This window comes from Phoca vitulina, unplaced genomic scaffold (genome assembly GCF_004348235.1).
Source record: "Phoca vitulina isolate PV1807 unplaced genomic scaffold, GSC_HSeal_1.0 scaffold40, whole genome shotgun sequence".
Lineage (NCBI taxonomy): Eukaryota > Metazoa > Chordata > Mammalia > Carnivora > Phocidae > Phoca > Phoca vitulina.
In genome coordinates this window covers 11,537,423-11,558,061 of record NW_022589743.1, presented here as the reverse complement: position 1 = coordinate 11,558,061, position 20,639 = coordinate 11,537,423, and the positions used below count along the sequence as shown (strand labels likewise).

General features: G+C 41.9%; 1 protein-coding gene across 1 annotated transcript in view; it reads left to right on the top strand.

The window, feature by feature from the left end:
* Positions 1–19,604, top strand: part of TEX14 (testis expressed 14, intercellular bridge forming factor) — a 90,290-nt gene extending 70,686 nt beyond the window's left edge. The window contains exons 21-32 of the mRNA XM_032428991.1: positions 481–562; positions 3,762–3,824; positions 4,334–4,461; positions 5,068–5,273; positions 6,517–6,616; positions 8,044–8,118; positions 10,772–10,846; positions 11,598–11,697; positions 15,452–15,544; positions 17,430–17,539; positions 18,797–18,848; positions 19,317–19,604. Of these exons, the coding sequence (XP_032284882.1) occupies positions 481–562; positions 3,762–3,824; positions 4,334–4,461; positions 5,068–5,273; positions 6,517–6,616; positions 8,044–8,118; positions 10,772–10,846; positions 11,598–11,697; positions 15,452–15,544; positions 17,430–17,539; positions 18,797–18,848; positions 19,317–19,353 (1,121 nt within the window). The 3' untranslated portion in view covers positions 19,354–19,604. The remainder of the gene's footprint in view (positions 1–480; positions 563–3,761; positions 3,825–4,333; positions 4,462–5,067; positions 5,274–6,516; positions 6,617–8,043; positions 8,119–10,771; positions 10,847–11,597; positions 11,698–15,451; positions 15,545–17,429; positions 17,540–18,796; positions 18,849–19,316) is intronic.
* The last annotated feature ends 1,035 nt before the right edge of the window (positions 19,605–20,639 follow it).

The following is a 20,639-nucleotide window of genomic DNA, read 5'->3' as shown; positions in this document are numbered from 1 at the left end:
CCCCCCCCCCCCCCCCCCCGCCCCGGCTTTAAATGGAGCCTGATGGCCAAGAGACGCAGTTAGCACTCTGGGAATGCCCAGCTTAATTGTCTTTTCTATTTGGAATCTTTAGTGAACAAACAGTTCTTGGTTTCAACGCCCCCTGGTGTCTGTTGACAGGAACCAGGTCAGTTTGCCTTCCTGAAAAGACAAAATAACATTTGTCTCCAGAAATAACTGAGTGGTTATAACTGAAAGGCCAGTAAATGGCTTGATTGTATTCTGAGTGTCAGAATGTAGTTACCCCCTCTGAGCAAGGAAAATAAACTTTCAGAGCAAAAACCTCTCCTACAACACTCAATCCAAACCCAATTAGGAAGCACTTTGTTTATTCAGATTATTTCTTATTCTGGACCAGACCAAGGGAAATTCTAGGGAATGAAAATAATAATCTGAGTTGGCAAAAATTTAGTAAAAAATGCATTTACTTTATTCTTTCAGGTGAAGAAAAGTTCCAAATGAGAAAAAGCCTTGGAAGGAATGCTGAGATTTTGACCAGATCTCAATTCCAACCTATACGAAGGTATGTACTAGTATTTTATTCAGAGTTTCAGACTCACAGAAGTAATGTTAAAAGATGATAATACCCCATATTTATATATTGCTTGTCCTCAAATGTTTTAGCCACCATGTCATAAAAATGAGTGTTGGGCACTTAGCTTTCTTAGGACTTGTTCAGTAGGATTGTGAGGGATTATGAAGAGGAATCATTATCACTATTCAGATCGTGACTCTGCCTTTCCATCCCTGTGACTTTGGTCAAATTTTTTAACCCCTCTCTTCTATTTCTGCATTTGTAAAGTAGGAATAAGAATTCTTACGAAGAATGTTGACATAGAGATTAAAAGTAATAATATAACTTTTGGCATTAATTACAAAGAAATGAAGACTTAATGTTCATATAAAAACATATATGTAGGGGCGCCTAGGTGATACAGTCGGTTGAGCATCCGATTCTTGGTTTCCCTTCGGGTCTTGATCTCTCAGGGTCGTGAGCGTGAAGTCTGCTTGAGATTCTCCCTCTCCCTCTTCCTTTGCCCCTCCTGCTCGTGTTCGTGCTTTCACTCTCTCTCAAAGAAATAAATAAATCTTAAAAAAAGAAATACATAGATGAATGTTTATAGCAACTTTATTTATTTATTTACTTATTTTTGCGACTTTATTTGTAATAACCAAAAACCGGAAACCTAAATGTTGTCCAACAAGTAAATGATTTAACAGACTGGTACATCCATTCTATAAAAAAGAATGAACTATTTTTTTTTTTTTAAGATTTTTTTATTTACTTATTTGACAGAGAGAGACATAGCGAGAGAGGGAACACAAGCAGGGGGAGTGGGAGAGGGAGAAGCTGGCCTCCCGCCGAGCAGGGAGCCTGATGTGGGGCTCGATCCTAGGACCCTGGGATCATGACCTGAGCCGAAGGCAGACGCTTAATGACTGAGCCACCCAGGCGCCCCAAATGAACTATTGATACGTGCAACAACCTGGATATATCTCCAGAGAATTGTGCTGGGTGGAAAGAGCAATCCCCCAAAGTTATTTACTATATGATTCCACTTACATAACATTCTTGAAATTATAAAATTATTTGAGTAGTGTCCAGGGGATAAGGTAGAGGTAGGCAGTAGGAGGGAAGTAGACATGCCTATAAAAGGACAACATGAGGGGCCCCTGGGTGGCTCAGTCAGTTAAGCTTCTGCCTTGGGCTTGGGTCATGATCCCAGGGTCCTGGGATCAAGCCCCGCATAGGGCTCCTTGCTCAGTGGGGAGTCTGCTTCTCCCTCTCCCTCTGCTTGTTTTCTCTCTCTCTCTCTCTCTCTCTCTAATAAATAAAATCTTTAAAAAAATAGAAGGGCAGCATGAGGAATCCCTGTGGTGGTGGAAATGTTCTGTATCTTGACTGTATCAATGTCGGTATCTTGATTGTGATATTGTGCTATAGATTTGCAAGATGTTATCATTCAGGGAAACATGGGTAAAGTGTTTCTTTAAACTTCATGTAAATATGCAGTGACTTCAAATTAAAAAGTCCAATTAAAAAAACTAATAATAGATGTAAAGTGCCTGATACAATAACATTCAATTACTTTCCCTATCTCTAGGCCTCAACTTTTTTTTTTTTTTTTTAAGATTTTATTTATTTATTAGAGAGACACAGCGAGAGAGGGAACACAAGCAGGGGGAGTGGGAGAGGGAGAAGCAGGCTTCCCGCCGAGCAGGGAGCCCGATGCGGGGGGGCTCGATCCCAGGACCCTGCGATCATGCCCTGAGCCGAAGGCAGACGCTTAACGACTGAGCCACCCAGGCACCCCAAGGCCTCAACTTTTTTATCTATAATAATTATACCTAGTATTTCCTAAGCAGCTACCATATACCAGGTACTCGGTTTTCTCAAATATAATTTATGTAACAGCCTTTTGAGATATATACTGTTATCTCCATTTTGCGAATAAGGAAAGTGAAATTCATTTTTTTCTAAGGCTGCAGTTAGTAAGTGGATGTATCAGTCAGGATAGGCTAGATTATGCTTATATAACAAACAACCGCCAGATTTTAGTGGCTTAAAACAGCAAAAATTTATTTTTTGCTCACTCCATGTCCATCGTGGATTGGCTAGGAGTGTTCTGTGCTATATTACCTTCTACCCAAGAGCCAAGCTGAGGAAGACTCCATCCTTGTATTTCCTTGATTGCTGAGGCAAGAAAAAGGAAACATGAATTGTGCACTGTCCTTAAGGTTTCTGCCCAAAAGTGATTCACATCACTTTCACTTATATTTCACTGGTTAAAACAAGTCATGCGGCCAAGAAGTGCTGTCCTACTGTATGCTTGGAAGAGAAACAAATACTCTAGTGAACAGAATTAATAAAGTCACAACTCAGTCCAAAACCCGTGCTTTTTCCTTTGTACCATTGATTTCATAGGATTGTTGCAAAGATTAAAAATATGAAAACAGGGGCGCCTGGGTGGCTCAGTCGTTGACTGCCTTTGGCTCGGGTTGTGGTCCCAGGGTCCTGGGATCGAGCCCCGCATCGGGCTTCCTGCTCAGTGGGAGGCCTTCTTCTCCCTCTCTCACTCCCCCTGCTTGTGTTCCCTCTCTTGCTATGTCTATCTCTGTCAAGTAAGTAAATAAAATCTTTAAAAAAATATATGAAAACATATGGAAGAATTTAGTTTGGGATCTGGCTTGTAGTTTGTATTCAACAGATATTGAAATGGAATTCTAGATAGTGGTTAACATAGAAACAGGTCAAGTTTGTGTTCATATTCTTTTCTGGTCATTTTTTGGCATAAGTCTCTCTTGGCCTCACCTGATGACCCGTGCAGAAAGCTGTCTCACAGTTGGTAATGTTGGTAATGTCCCACGGCTGTGCCCTTTGCCCCAGCCTCCATTCCCAGCAGATTTCCTATGCTCTCTTGATTTCCTGAGGAACTTGCTCACTGTCATATAGCATCATCGGCTGATTTCAGATGGACTGATGCCTAGAGGGTATTTATTCAATCTCTGGAGAGGAAACTGAGGCCCAGAGAAAGGCCCAGACGTGCCTGAGAACATATAGCTAGTCAGTAGCAGACCCAGGACCGGAACCTACTTTCCATTTCTGAGCTTAGTGCCCTTCCTACTGCTTCTCACAGGGCTGATAAACTGGTCCCTTGTACCAGGTTAGTGCACTCTGCTGACAGGGGATTCATACACTTTTCTCACTTTCTCTCTTACAGTACTGAAGGTGAACAAGAGGAGACATTAAAGGAATCACCAGAGGAGCTGAAGGAGAAAGACATGTAGGGCCACCAAAGGGTTGCCTAAGGATGCTGTGTAAAGTCTTGGTTTTAGGGGAATAGTATTTCCTTATTTGTAAGAGAATACTTTCTTCCCAGTTTTATGTATATGTTTAATGTGAGCGTGTTTCTTTTTTCACCAAAAACCTGTTATGATGATGTGATCTAAATTAATAGCATCTTATAATCAAGGAAATACAGTGATAATGATGATGATGATATTAATAAGTTTACATTTGAGGTAGATGAAATCTGTTTTCCATATAAATATACTTTTGTCTGTGGAAATAGTTTATTTTTAGCTGCTGAGATATGTTTAAAGTTAGTATCTCTTTTTAGGATATTCTCTAATATTCTCTTTCAGATACATACGATAGTCTAAGATAGTCTAATTCTGGTCTACTGCCAAATAAAGATTGTTGTCAAGAGCATCCTTAAAAAGTACCCCTTGGGAATATATTGTTTGATTTTTCTAAACATCTCCTAATTACTTTGTGCTTTTAATTTCTTAGATCACTGACAGACATTCAAGACCTTTCTAGTATCTCCTACGAACAAGATGGTTCTTTTAAAGAAGTCTCATGCAAAACCCCCAAAATAAACCACGCACCTACAAGTGTCAGCACTCCGCTTAGCCCAGGTAATCACTGCAGGGAGAAGTGTTTGAGGAGAACAGTTGCTGCCCCACTGGCTTTGGGAAGCCAGCCGTGAGAACAGACCGGCAGGTGTTTCCTCATAGTGCAGAGGTGTCTGTCTAGCGCCAGAGCTGTTGGGGATAACCCCATGGGGGGCCAGGTGGGGGTTGGTGGTGGTGGTTATTAAGCAGCTATAGGGAGTTTTTTGACTTTGGTGGTAGAGACACGTAAATGCAAACTGTACTTTTTACTCTAACACTACTGAATTTAGTGCAAATACATTGGCTTCTCTAGAGTTTGTAACTCAAAACCTATTGCTTAAACATACGTAATTTTGAGTCCTCCGACCTCAACAGCCAGTATCAAATAGCCTCCCTCTGGTGTCCTTGGTTCCATTACATTTGTGGTTCCAGTAATCTCCCTTTATTTTGATGGCCAAGTTTAGAGACTGTCTTTTTTTTTTTATACCTTGAGGAGCTATGTGTGATAATCAGTGATTATTTTAGTTATTAACAATTTGGAGAAGCCCTGGTACAGATAGAGAGTTTTGTGTTTTTGTTTTTAAATAATGTAAAGGATTTGGACACTAATTGCCCTCTTTTCTACAACAGGGTCAAGTTCTTCAGCTGCCAGTCGGTATAAAGACTGCCTTGAAAGTATCACATTTCAGATTAAAACAGGGTCTACCTCATACTGGAACAGTCAGGAATCTATTCAAACTTCATCTGATAGATTTTCAACCGTTCGAGAGAAAGCAAAGAGCCTAGATTCCTTTCTTACTTCCTCTGAAACTGTTCCTTCAAGATTGACTGATCTTGTAAGTATACCGACTCTGCTTTCCATACTCATGGAATCAGCCCAAAGGCCTTAGGGATCCAAAGTACTAAGTACTACCAAATCCATTTTACAAAGAAAGCAAGAAATAAGCTGGATCTTCTCTAGGCCTTCTTGGGGTGTCTCTCTGAGTCTGTATTATAGGATAGATCTTGGGTTTTTGTGCCTCCCCCCAACCAGGGATAATGTCTAGCAATTTCTTTAAAGAGCCAAACTGCAACAGCTTATAATGCTACTACCTTCACCTGCAGTGTACTTTCTTTCTTTTTTTTTTTTTTTTAAGATTTTATTTATTTATTTATTTGAGAGAGAGAGAAACAGCATGAGAGGGGAGAGGGTCAGAGGGAGAAGCAGGCTCCCCGCTGAGCTGGGAGCCCGATGTGGGACTCGATCCCAGGACTCCGGGATCATGACCTGAGCCGAAGGCAGTCGCTTAACCCACTGAGCCACCCAGGCGCCCTGCAGTGTACTTTCTGTCTACACATATCCTACTCACTTGAGGAGGCTTGAGTTCTCCTTCCTCTTTGTTGCCTCCTCTGCTTGGTTTCCCAAGAGTTTTGATTGATCCCCACCTTCTCTGAACTCCTGAACTAATAGTCTGTAATAAAAACACATATTTGTGTACTACCTTCTCCACTCCTCCTCCTTCTGCCCCTGCTGTCCTTTTTTTTCTCTTCTCTCTCCCTCATATTTCATATGTATAGTATCTTCAAGAAAACTACAAATTCCTTACTTGGCACTGCTCATTAAAAATCTGTTGACCATCCTATAGGCAGATTGATGACTTGCTTTGCCCTTCAATTAAAAATCAGCTGCCATTTTCTTTGGGCATTTGACTCACAAAAGGTCCACTCTGAAGTAGGGAGATAAAGAACTTTATGCTTCATTCAACCGTCTGTTAATTGGGCGTGTTCTAAGTGCCAGGTAGCCTGCCAGGCCCTCTTCTAGGCATCCAAATATAAATAAGATAGACCTAGTCCCTGCCCCGGAGGAGTTCCCCATCTAGTGAGAAAGGCTTGTGGGATCCAACACAGAGGTAGGTACTGGGCACTGCGGAGGCAAAGAGGAGTGAGAAGGGTTTGCAGAGGAGGAATGAGTTTGACTCAATCAACAAAACAAGTGGCTTCTTCCATCAGTGAAACACAGGCTTACTCTTGGAAATGGTTGAACTGCATGGGTCTTTTGAGCTCAATACATGTGTCAGTTACCATGTTTATGTCTTATAGAAAAGATTGTCTGCATTTACTGGGGCCGGTTCCTCCAGCATTGCTAAGTCACCTGACACATCATCGTCCCATGCCACCCAGGAAAGGAGCCTGCCAAAAGGTATCCTGTGTTTTTAATATCAAAATAGAACCAAAATACAAAACAATAGTAAGCCAGTTTAAGGGAGCCTTCTTCTCATCTTTGATGCTACATTAGATTCCAACAGAAATGCTATTTTCGGGCACCTGGGGGGCTCAGTCATTAAACGTCTGCCTTTGGCTCAGGTCATGATCCCAGGATCCTGGGATCGAGTCCTGCATCGGGCTCCCTGCTCGGCAGGAAGCCTGCTTCTCCCTCTCCCACTCCCCATGCTTGTGTTCCCTTTCTCGCTGTCTCTCTCTCCGTCAAATAAATAAATAAAATCTTTAAAAAAAACCAAAAGAAATGGTATTTTCCCTCTGATTATAAAAGTAAAGTATATTTATTAAACTTAGAGAATTAAAAAGAGCTTTTAAAGAACACTACCACTTAATTCTACCACCATTTTTTAACTTCTTGTACTATTTTGGCATGTATCTTTTTTTTTTTTTAAGTAAACTCTCTGCCCAACGTGGGGCTCAAACTCCTGTCCCTGAGATGAAGGGTTGCATGCTCTACTGACTGAGCCAGCCAGGCACCCCTCTCTTTCATATTTCAATATGCAAAAATGTATATATTTTTAGCATAGTTGAGATCATAATTGTGTGTCAGCTCTGGCCTTTTTTTTCTCTGATGCTACATTTTGAGGATTTCCCCTTAGTCAGTGGAAGTTATTTGTAAATATATGTAATGGCTTCATAATAGTCCATTCTACATATGTTGCTTAATCATGCCCTAATGTTGAAGATTTATATTGTTTTCTAATTTTTGCTCTTTGTACAAAAATCTTTGTCTGTGCCTCTGATCCCTTTCTTAGGATAGATTCTTAGGAGATGGTTTTCAAATAAAAAGGTATGAGAATGTTAAAAGCTCTTGAGGTGTATTGCCTTTGGTATATTAATTTCAATGTCTTATGTTCTGCTACAGTTCTTAGATTTTGTGAATTATGCTGAGGGGTTTTGGTTAGTGTTATAACTGAGCAGTTAAGGAAAGGCCCAAAGAATGGTTGCTTTTGTATCCCCTGGCCTGATAATCTATAGAGAAAGACCTCCCACTTTATATGTTTTGTTCATTTTGAGTGGTCCAGAGCTTCTGTATCCCTCCAGGAGCCTGCAGCTGCTTAGTAAGAATTTGTACCTCACCTACCCTAATATCCTTGGGGAGGAAAGGACACAGATCAGTCAGTACTGGGTAAGGGGCAAAGTACGAAAGGGTTTGGAGTAAAAGGGGGAGTAAACCCATTCACATGTTAGGAGGTCTCAGCTAGGACTGCTGATGTGAAATGCTGTTTCCCTGCCTTAGTTTGTTTTACTGTTGAGAAGTCCTAGGTCAAGTCCACGTGGAAGCCGTGAAAATCCAGTTCAGGGCCAGGAAGGTGTTAAGTCATTTCCCCCTTTATCTTTTTTAAGCACTAGTAGAAGCCATTTCACAGCGTCACATTGATGAGCTACCACCACCATCTCAGGAGCTGCTTGACGAAATTGGTAAGGGATGTTTAATACCAAATGTGCTCCGTGACCACAGTGTGGTTCTTTGTCTCAAGTGTAAGCACTAGTACAAAAGACTCTCAGAAGGTCCGATCGAATGTACACAATTCAGGAAGGAGCAGTTTTCCAATAAAATGGGCCTCACACTACTATTGAAACCTGGCCAGGATAATTAGCCTGTGTCTTTTGTCGCTTTGTTACTTAAAGGGCCTATGGTAATGATTCTAAGAGAAATAACATTTGAGTGGTTTATTATGATGAAATTCTTTTACTAAAGGGATTTTTTTACTTCCTTTTTGAACGAAACCAGCCATAACTTGGGGGCCTGATGTCTGGCTACTGAGGCCAAGACATCCTGTACTTTCAGTTTTGCCATTAGCAGGAGGTATTAAAGGTATTGGCAGCATGGATGAATCACTTTCCCAGGGGCAGAGATGTCAGTGGCATAAGACCTAATGAGACCAGAATTTTCCATTTCAGGCAGAGACCCAGTTATACCAGCTCAATTTAATTGTAGCTGGATCGGCTGGCCCTGCCCAGCTGAGCCGATGCTGAATAAATGGAAACATTGGGACAGGTGGTTTCCTTACCCAGGAAAGACCTGACTGTTCTCTTCTTGACAGCCTGGCTGACCAGCCCCTTACCCTGAGAGAACACATCTTGTCAGACATCTGATGGCCCAGTTCTTGGTATGGGGCCTGTAGAGAATTTCCTGAGATGCACCAGCTGGTTTTCAGGGTCTCTGAGGTTTTGTGTTTCATCAGAAAGAGGGAGGTAAATGAGGACCTATGTGGTCTGACTCAATGGACAGCTATCGCAACCCCAAGCCCCTGACTGTGGGTCTGAAGAACTAGGGTGGAACCAGTCAGAGCTGCCAGAACCTTCCTTAGTTTCTTTTTCCGTACTCACGGGCCCTTCTTACCTCTTCACACCTCTCCCGCAATGCCACAGGGTCATAGGGATGTTAGGTTAAGCTCTTAGGGCTCCCATCCCCACACTGGCTCTCCTTCTCTAGAAATCCCCAGGGAGTCTTTGCAAATCCTCCTCTTTAGTTGCTCTTCATAGTATAGCAATAGAACTGCTGCTTATAAGAGTAAAGGTCACCTACACATGTCCAGCTCAGGTAAATTCTCAGTGTCCTTTGTTCCTTGGTCATGACTTAAGGTAGTATTTGTAGGTTCCTTTGCAGTTTGACCTTAGCAATACTTTCCCTCTGGATCCTGCTGTCTTCTCTTTCAGTCACCATATGGACTCCCCCATTTCAGCAGCTGTTAGCAGGCTTCCTCCTGGGCTCCAGCCTCTTGGCACAGCTGTACCCCAGTACACTCTGAAGAAACCCTCATTTTATTTATGGGAATTATCTGGACCAGGTTTCTAGGTGATGTCTGTACTTTGACATGGGTCAGTAATTTCCCAGAAAGACAAAGCGAGAGGGCACTTGGGTAGTTTCTCCTAATAATGGGCACTCCCACGCAATTATTGTATATTATCATTCTCTTGTTCCACCTCAGGAGAGCTTTGGGGAGTGACCTGGTGCTGACATCTGTTCTTTTGGAGGACCCACATCCAAAGCTCTAGGCTTCTGACAAAGGCCTAAAGGGGAGGATCCTCTAGAACCCTAGGATATAGATGATCCTTTAAGATCAACAAGGGACTACTTTTAACAAGGATAAAAATGGATTTTTTATTTCAAATTATTTGAAATGATCAAATGGGGCCTGATGCCCAGGAGCTGCCAGGAAGCTTCCTGACCTGCAGGAAGAGAGAGCCCTGTGCCTGCACACAACAGGGCTGCATCAGGGAACCCACGGTCCCTCTGTGTGCTGCCTCCCAGCTATCTCCCTGCTCTGCGGGGAGCACTTGAAGCATACTGTGCAGCTAACAAATGCAAAGCAGGATGCGGGGTTTAGCAGATGCTTGTCTTGGTCTTGTGGTCAATTCTTTAGGAACTGGAAGTTATAGATATTCTTTGCCTTCTGTCTTTTCATAAACTAGGTAAAAAATATGAAACATAGGCCACAGGGATGAGGAAAACTGGAGGTTGCTTTGATGTTGTTCCACACTTTTTGAGAGAGGATAAAATAGAGATTAAGAGCATAGATCTTAGAGCTGGACCATCTAGGTTCAAATCCCAGCTCTACATCTTACTCTGTGTGATTCCAGGCAAGGTCCTCAACCTTTCTTTACCTTCATTTCCTCATCTGCTAAACAGGAATGGAAATCACATGATCAGTCTTGTAGGATTGTTGTGAAGACTGCAAACATTAATCTTGAATGAATGTGTGTAAGTTAAAAACAGTACCTGCCACATAGAGCTCTGCAAATGTGACCTATCATCGTTACCATTTTTGTTTTTATTTTTAGTGTTGGAGGGGATTGAATGCCCTAGACCAGTGGTTCTCAAACTTTATCAGCTGTCAGAGTCACCTGGAGGGCTTGTAAAATATGATTGCTTGGCCCCACCCCCAGAGTTTCTGACTCAGTAGGTCTGAGATGAGGCCTGAGAATTTGCATATCTAAGTCAGAGTATACTGAGTATAACTGAGGCTGCTGATCCGAGGGCAACCCTTTGAGAACCACTGCCCTAGAGAATGGTGTGACGTGTAAAGGAAGAGAAAACTTGCCTTCTGCTTTTGTATAATTGTGACAGAGCACTTGAAGCAGGAGCAGGCCTCATCCACAGTGTTGGAGAACACAGCAAGTCATCTGGGCATCACTGCAAATGGTAAGCCAACTACCCAGATCTTTTTCATCAGGTCCTTGCTGTAGCACTGTCCTTGGCAGCACATTCGTACATTTGGGGGACTGTGGACCTTTAAGTCAGGCACAATTCCACCTCAGTTGCCACTTTTGTACTGCAAACTATTTAATGTCTCTGAGCCTCAGTCATCCTCATCTGTAAAATGGGGATGATAATTCCTACCTCCTGATGTATGCAATAGCTCTAAGCACAGTGCCTGCTACATTGTAAGATACTGAACAAACCTTCCCTTCATAGGACTGCTGGCAGGATGAAATGAGATAGTATTACCAAATGCCTGGCATACATTAAAGGGTACTACCCTTCCCCACCCAAATTCCTTCCTTGAGGCTTCAACCTAGAAACATTTAACAAGTGAGAACAGGATAGTCCCCCAAAGTAAATCTGGGCAATTTGTTTCCAGGGTCTCCTGCCTCCTCTTTTATGTGTCCTTTCTTTCCTCTGTTTCCTCTGTCTCTCTTGAGTCTTGGCACAGGTAAGGTTTCTTGTCGCTTCACCTGGCACCAGAGAGCTCCCAAGACCCCAGAAGCAGCTGCTGTGGATGCAGGCACCCTGCAGACTGCCACCTGGTCCCTGGCTCTCCTGGGAAGAAGTCGTGCAGTGCATGCTTCAGGGACCACTGATTAACCTTAATTTTTTGCACTCCATTTTAAGGCAGCCTTTCTCAGTTGTTTTTTGATGTTCTAATAAAGTTAAGTCTTTCAACTGTTTTTAGATCAAAGGCATTTAGAAGAACAAGCAACTAACTGTGAAAAAGAAGATAGCAGTATGCTTTGGACCAAAGAAACTCAGGATCTAGAAGAGGACACAGAGAGGTAACAGAAAAAACTGGACTTCTGAAAGGATTTAATATATGGTATTAATTTGTATTAGTTTTTCTTCTGATATTTGACAAATAAGATGGGAAGAAAAGGTCTTTCTTCATACTATCCTAATAGCCCCTATTCCTAAAAGTTTTTTGTTTTTAATTGTAATTGTGATAAGATAAACAACATAAAATTTTCGAGGGTACAGTTCAGTAGTGTTAAGTATATTCACATTGTTGTGCAGCCAGTCTCTTAAACTTATTCATCTTACAAAACTGAAACTTTTTTTTTTATGTTATGTTAATCACCATACATTACATCATTAATTTTTGATGTAGTGTTCCATGATTCATTGTTTGTGCATAACACCCAGTGCTCCATGCAGAACGTGCCCTCTTTAATACCCACCACGAGGCTAACTCATCTTCCCACCCCCCCTCTCCTCTAGAACCCTCAGTTTGTTTTTCAGAGTCCATAGTCTCTCATGGTTCGTCTCCCCCTCCGATTCCCCCCCTTCATTCTTCCCCTCCTGCTATCTTCTTTTTCTTTCAAAACTGAAACTCTTATACTCAAAAACCAACTGCCCATTCGCCCTTTCTCAGTTCCTAGCAACTGCCATTCTACTTTCTGTTTCTATGAATTTGACTCCTCTTGATACCTCATATAAGTAAAGTCATACAGTATTTGTCATTTTGTAACTGGTTTATTTCACTTAGCATAATATCCTCAAGGTTCATCCATGCAACATAGTCAGAATTTCCTTTTTTTTTTTTTTAAAGATTTTATTTATTTGAGAGAGAGAGAGCACGAGCAGTGGGAGCGGCAGAGGGAGAGGGAGAACAGGCTCTCCGCTGAGCAGAGAGCCTGGTTTGGGGCTTGATCCTGTGAGTCAGGATCATGACCTGAGCTGAAGGCAGACGCTTAACCAACTGAGCCACCCAGGCGCCCCAGAATTTCCTTCTTTTTTAAGGCTAAATTCCTGTGTGTGTGTGTGTGTGTTTGTGTGTCTTAAGTGTTACATTTTGTTTATCCATTCATTTACTGGTAGACCCTGGGTGACTTCCATCTTTTGCCTACTGTGAATAATGCTGCTATGAACACGGGTGTACAAATATCTCTTCTAAACATCCTGCTTTCAATTATTTTGGATATGTACCCTGAAGTGGTATTGCTGGATCACATGGTAAATCTATTTTTAATTTTTTGAGGAAATACCATACTGTTTTCCACAGCAGCTGCACCATTTTACATTCCTACCAACAGTGCACAAGGGCTCCAATTTCTTCACATCCTTGCCAATACTTGTTATTTTCTGGATTTTTTGATAGTAGCCACTCTAATGGAATGAGTATGAGGTGATATCTCATTGTGGTTTTGATTTGCATTTCCCCAGTGATGAGTGATGTTGAATACCTTTTCATATGGTCCATGGCCATTTGTATATTTTCTCTGGAGAAATAAATATTCAAGTTCTTTGCCCATTTTTTAATAGGATTTTTTTCTTGTCAGGTTGTTTTTTTGTTTTTGTTTTTACTTCATTTTGTGAGGCAAACATAGGTTTCAGCTTTTTAAAAAAAAAAAATGTTTCAATTAAAGGCCTTAGAAGAGAATTTTTAGATATTTGTAGCCAAATAAGAGAAAATGGGGGTGATCATCCAGACAGTTGAGTCTAAAAACACAAGGTTGTGGGGCACCTGGGTGGTTAGTCGTTAAGCATCTGCCTTCGGCTCAGGTCATGATCCCACGGTCCTGGGATCGAGCCCCGCATTGGGCTCCCTGCTCAGCAGGAAGCCTGCTTCTCCCTCTCCCACTCCCCCTGCTTGTGTTCCTGCTCTCTCTATCTCTCTCTCTGTCAAATAAATAAATAAAATATTTTTTAAAAAATAAATAAAAAATAAAAACACAAGTTTGCCTCAAGAAACCCCATTCCATTCCTGATTCAGAGCTCTCCTTTGACCCGTGCTGTAAGGTAAACCACTTCAGCTCACCTCTTGTGCCTTCTGACTTGTTTTGCCTTGTCCTAACTGTCATTTGGGGCCAGGACTGGCATGAGGTGAGTGAGATACACTCCTTGGGCACAAAATTGAAGGAGACACCAAAAAACGCAGGAGTCAAGATAAATTATTTTAATGCGGCATTTTTAAAAATGAAAATTGATGCCAAAAACCCCACGATGAGCAAAGTGTCTAAATTTTGAAGAAAAAGAGGATCTGAATCTATCCTTGTACCGTTCATGTTATTTTAATCCTGGTCCTGTGGATCCTTAGGGTAGCCTGCAGAATTCTTTCAACTGCAAATGATAGAGAACCCCACCATTGTGCTTAGATGAGTTTGTCTCACACAAGAGGCAGTCCCACTGGCTGGCAGGGCATGCCTGGTGTAGCAGCTTGGTGATGTGACCAGGGACTTAGGCTCTTTGGATGTTCCTGCTTTGCCACCTTAGCATGTTGACCTTTATTTTCAGACTTGTCACCTCCTGGTTGCAAGATGGCTGCTGTCCACACACCAGGCAGAGATAAAAGGGTGGGGCAAAGGAATATTCTGACTCTGCCCCTTTTTATCTGGAAAGCACTTTCCCAGAAGCCCTCCCCAGCAGGAGATATAAGGCCCTACTTATATCTCACTGGCCAAATGTGATGCATGACCACCCTCAGTTGCAAGGGAGACTATAAATTGAGTTTTTAGTTTTTTAGCTGCTATAGAAGAAGAAGGCAAGGGAAAAGAGTGCTATGAATAACTTTTAGGTAGTGAATCCAGTTTCTGTCACATTCTTCAAGGGCTAAATTATTCTGTATGAGGAAGGAGAAGAAAGACCTGGAAGGGAAGGTCTGGGAAGTGGAGGAGGAGACTGGAGCCCTGGGACCAGCAAGGAAGGTCCTGGGGAGACAGAAAAGACAAAGAGGCAAAGGGGGAAGAAGATAAATACTTTTTAAAAGTTTTAGACATCTTTTTTTTCTAGGGATGTCTGGGTGGCTCAGACAAACATCTGCCTTCAGCTCAGGTCATGATCCCAGGGTCCTGGGATTGAATCCCACGGAGCTCCTTACTGAGTGGGGAGCCTGCTGCTTCTGTCTGCTGCTCCCCCTGCTTGTGTGCACTCACTCCCTCTCTCTCTGACAAATAAATAAAATCTTTAAAAAATAGTAAATAATTAAAAAAAGAAATCTTTTTTCTGTAATGTATAAATCCAGCCCTTCCAACTCCCCAAAACACCTTCAGTAAAAATGTACATCATTATTCAAGCAAAAGAAGATTAGCTCAAAAAGCCAAGTTAAATTTGGTTGTATAAAGTGCTTTGTTCGTGATCAGAAGTTGGCTACTATAACTGTTTTCCAGAAGGGCTGGCTGTGCTGGACACAGATAGGTGCCCACGGTGGGACTTCTCAGGCCTTCCAGAAACCCTCTCTGCATCCTTCAGCCTCAGAGGCAGTTCTTCATCCAAAAAAGTAGTAATGAGTGTACAGTTCTAGCCTCAGGTAGAAATTGACTTAATGACGTAGAATTGAGACTGAGTCTAACATTGGACTTTGGGAGGTAACTATGGGTGCTGAGGCTTTTGGTCAAGGGGCTAAAGAAGGGTTTTGGTCTGCATTTAAATCGGATCTCAGTGACCTCTGCTGCTGTAGGTAGTCTCACCGAGCTCTCATTTTCTCATGTGTACAGTGAAAGCACGGGTTTGAAGGGCCTTCCCCACCCTAAAACACTGTGCCTCCTTGTCATGGGAAAAGAATTGTCTCAATTCTCTTCACTTACCCTTGGACAGAGCTCACTCTACTCTCGATGAGGACCTAGAAAGATGGCTACAGCCCCCTGAGGACAGCATGGAGCTACAAGATCTCCCTGAAGGTTCTACAAGGTTATTGTTCTCCCATCAGGGGATCATTTTCTCCTTTTTCAGGAAGGAGGTCTAGATTTTAGGTTTTTTTTTTTTTTTTTTTTTTTTTAATACCTTGACTCCTTGAAGAATGAGTGTCTGGTGATGTCATTACATTGCTCTTGTTAAGCCAGCCTTGACTCCTGTCTGCCCCTCTTCCTCCAACCACCCACAGCGCTCAAGATACTGATTACCAGATTGATATCAGTATACAGAGAGGCCTCTAAGATTGCTGTACCTTGGCTGATTTTCATCAGCCATTTGAATTAAATCAGAAAAGGCATGCTTATCAAATTTTTAGATAACACAAATATAAGAATGAATGCTAATGTGATAGGTGATAGACTGTGGATTCAAAATAGTCTTGACAGGTGGAAATCTTAGATTCCTCTAAAAGATGAAAGTGAGCATTGAGATGTATAGAATGTGAGGGATCTGACCTAATGGAGAATTTTTGACTGGAAGCTCCTCCTCACTGCAGTTTCATTGAAGGGAGGAAGTGTGTCTTATTTTTATATGCTCAGCATTTAGCATGCATTTTGAGACATGGTAAGAATTCAAGAAATTTTTCTTGAAGAGGGCATAAATAGTGACTCCATGAGATCTCCGTTTGATGCAGTTGCTAAAAAGGTCAATGCAGCATTAATGCTGAACAGACAGAGATGTATTGTCCAGGGCAAGGCAGTGTCCCACGCTAGAGAGGGGACTCCTGGGATACAGTATGGGGCGTCTTCCTGGGTGCCATAGTTTAAAAGCGATGTTGACAAACAGAAGAGGGTGGCCCTAGAACAGTCAGACATCTGGAAACCATGTCCTGTGAGAACAGCTGAAGGATCTGGGGAGGCTCAGCCTGAGAAGCACGGATGGGGTTGAGGATTTGATAGCTGCCCTCAAATACCTGAGATACTGTGAAGTGAAGAGAGTCTGCTTATTCTCTTCTCCCCCAAAGGACAGAACTAGTGACTAGAAACTGCAGAGTTAGGTATTTTTATGCAGCAAAGCACACTCTTTCTAAGAGCCATAGCCATCTGATAGAACAACTGCCTTCACACTCCCTTGACCACCAGCTCCTCCCACTCAAGCACAGGCTAGACAACGCTGGGCCCGGTCATCTGGATGGAGGTGGGAGAGACCCTCAAGGCTTCCTCCCATTCTAGAGCCTATGATTCTATCAGTGATGAGAGGTTAGGAGGGAAAAAATCCTTTTTGCTCTAGCTGGCTTTATTTTCTCTCTCATTTTACATATTTTGTTTTGAATATTTAGCAAATGAAAACAGAAGAAAAATCCCTAAACAGTGTCAGATTGGTTGAACCAGCATCTGTTGAGCACTGACAGTGAGCCAAGCGCTATGCTGGAGAAGCAGAGGGATAGGATATCTCTGCCCTTCAGGAGCTTACCGTTGAGTGGGGGAGATGCTTTCTGCTTACTAGTTTGGCAAACATGGCCTTAAATCATTAGATACTTCAATCAGAGATACTTCAGAGAGAGTTTCAGGAAATGAAGTAAGGTAATAAAATACATGGTAGTTATAAAAAGGACACCAATTAGAACATAAGTGAAATGCTTTGTGGGGTTTGGGTAGAGGTGGATAATATAGCCTCGAGGTTGAGAGCAGAGTCTGAGACAGACTGCTTGGGTCAGATCCCAGTTCCAGGACTTACAAGGCCTGTAACTAAACTTCTCTGTGCTTCATGGTAGTGGTGACTACCTCATAGAGTTGTAATAAGAATTAAATGAGTTAATATACATTATAGCGCACAAGCTAATGCCTGGCCACTAGGGCCACTATTATGATTCCTTTGGAGCAGTCCTGTTCTCCTGGCCATTGTGCTTATGGTTTGATGCTCAAAATCATTGTCATTGAAGGGAGGCAAATATCAAGGATCAAGAAGCTGGTGAAAAGAAGAGAAAAGGGGAAGAAAGGATCAAATCAGAGAGAAGGAAATCAGACAGTTTTTTAGGAACTTCTGAAGAAGGTATGAATGAATGATTATTTATGATGTAGCCTGGAGTCCTTGGGCTGTGATAAGCATCCGAGTTATTTAGAAATACTTCCCAGATGCTATACATAATCCTTCTATGCTTTCCTCCTCTAGTTCAGCCCATGTTTTCTCTTAATTGCCAGTTGTATCTTCATCACAAAACAGTAACAACACCCAATTCTATTTCTAAAGCAAGCCTTTGGCCAGTTTCATCATCTTATCTTACACACTGTCTGGGAAGATGTTTTGCTTCTAATTATCTAGTGTCTTCAAAAGAGTTCTAAATTTAGCTCACACAGAGGCTGCAGAATCTGATAAGAAATCATAAACTGGAATTTAAGTGGAGTCTACAAGTAATGTGAAGGGATAAATTAATCTTATTTCAAAACTATTTCAACAGAGCTTTAGGCGTCATTCACAAATGACACCCCTCTATATTTAAAGTTCCTTCTACTTAGGAAGTTAGAAATATTAACTCTTTCAGAATATCTGGTATCCCTTGTATCCCTTCCCTGGTTCATTCTCATTCTCCTCCTTTCTCTGCCCTGTTTTGTGCTTTGTGGACTGTATCTCCTGGGCTTCCTGGCCAGCAGGCTTCCCATTGGTCAGTGGGAAGAGGGCAGAAGAGTAGGTGGGATATTACTTCCCCTGCCTGCCGACTTCAATACCTAGTCTCTGCGTAGAAGTGCTGTCCCTCCAGAAGCACAGCTTCTGTGAGGCAGCCTGTCCTTCTTAGTTCCAGCTATCACTGGGTCCCAGTAACTGTTCTGCCCCACCTCCACCCCAATCCCTCTAGACTTAGCAGTGATAACGGCTTCCCACTGCTGCTGCTCACTGGACGCCTTGCCAGCCCTTGTTTGCTCCCTTAACTCTGACTATCCCTGTGTGAGTGGTCACTTCGTGAAAGGGCTTGGGCATGCATTTGACTTCCTCTGGGACCCTGATTGGGACAGGGTCCAGAGTGTGTGAGCATTTAGCTAGTGTTGAATTCACTGAGAACATAATGCAGGGACTTTGTGAATTAGCATCGTTAGTGTCCATTGCTGTGACAGAGAGCTGCAGAATGTTAGGAGGGGAAGCCCATTAACCATGTTTTTAGAAAGATTCTCTCTGTAGAAGAAAACAACCATTTGTTGGTAAGACAGTTCACCCTAAACTAGAGAGAGAACACTAATGTGACTTCTGAATACTGGCACCCTTTGACCCAGACAGTAATCAGGTTGTGTTTTCTTCTTTCTATATTTCATCAAGAGGAACTAAAACCCTGTTTTTGGAAGCGACTGGGTTGGTCTGAACCATCCAGGTAATGAGTTGGCATATGCTTATAGGTCAAAGTTTATTGTCTGTAGACAACAGGAGCAGGCTTTAAACATTCACCAGCATCTAAATAAACATGAATGATAAAGTTACTAATAAATTTCTTTAAATGATAATGAATTCAGTGTTGCTCAATTTTTTATGTTAATGTTTATAGTTAATTAAAATATAAGGTGAAATTCATGCCAACTTTGGTGAAGTAGTCAGTAGATTCAGCACAAGAGCAGTTTTAGACAGATGGAGGACAGAATGCTGCTTTCAGTTGCTTTGCAGTCATTGTGCATTCCCATGATATACTAGTTGATTATCTCCTTTGAATATAAAGATCAAAATCCCTTTCCCTTGAATTCAGTTGAATAGAAAGAAACTGCTGTTTGTGTCTTTCAAAAATATGTACACCAACTCAAAACTCCTTGTTGTTGTTGTTGTTGTTCTTTAAAAAATACACACACAGGATAATCGTGCTGGATCAGAGTGACTTGTCCGACTGACGGGAATTGGATCATAGGTGGACTCCTGGCCTGAGTTGGAGCATCCTGCTTGAGAGCCCCTGCCTCTCCTCACCTGCTTCAGTCACCATCAGGGCAGTGATTCCGTAGCTCACACTCTGTTCAGTTGCCACAATAGACAGAACACTGGCCCCATCTGTTTGCAGCACATGTAACAATTTGTTTCTGGTTCACATTTCTGAAAAGTGAAAGCTTTTATTGTAAAATTTTCTCATTGTTTCCAGAATGGCTTTTGGTTTTGTTGTTTAAGATTTTTGAACACTTTAACTCCTGTTATATAATAAAATATTTACTTCTAATACCAATTTAGGTTTTAGCCGTGTAAGAGCTATTTCTTTGTTTTACTTACTGGGACAGGAACTGCCACCCAAAGAGGCTTCAATTTCTGTTATAAAGTTTGACGTTTAATAAGCAGCTACTGCTACCACCTCTCACATAAACCGGCACCAGTCATCCATATTTTAGAATAGAAATACTGCCCTCCTCTTGGCTAGGATTGCCATAGTCCATTCCAGCTAGAATTGACTTACATGATGAAAGTACAGGTAGGAATAAAAGCCCAAGACCAAGATATTTTGAGCTCTTTAAAGTGAACAGACATCATTTCTGTATATTTCAGATTTTATACCTCACATCATTAGTGCCTTAGAGGAATATGAACTTGTGGTAATTTAGCCTCTAATGACTACTGGCCAGATGCATACACGTGTCTAGCCTGGTTCTTATTTTATTTTTTATTTTTTTAAGATTTTATTTATTTGACAGAGAGAGACACAGCAAGAGAGGGAACACAAGCAGGGGAAGTGGGAGAGGGAGAAACAGGCTTCCCGCTCAGCAGGGAGCCCAATGCGGGGCTCGATCCCAGGACCCTGGGATCATGACCTGAGCCGAAGGCAGACGCTTAACGACTGAGCCACCCAGGCACCCCTAGCCTGGTTTTTAGAGGATCAATATACCTTCATCTACCTCAAGTTTGGAGCCTTCACATATGAATAAAAACCTTTTCTTAGAAGCTCTGTGCTGTTATGCAGTACTAGCCAGCTAACATTTTATTCTTAGCAAATAAATAGTAGATCTTTTATTTGTGAAAACTGAATTTTTCCTGTTAAGGATGGTTGTATTCATACAGTTCTTATTAGCACCACAGAATTTTACGCCACACAAATAAAATAGGAAGGTACAAATCTATTTGAACATTTTGAAGCAAGAGACAGTTACTTGTCACTGTAACCAGAAGAAAATCAAAGCAAATTACTTTACAAATATAT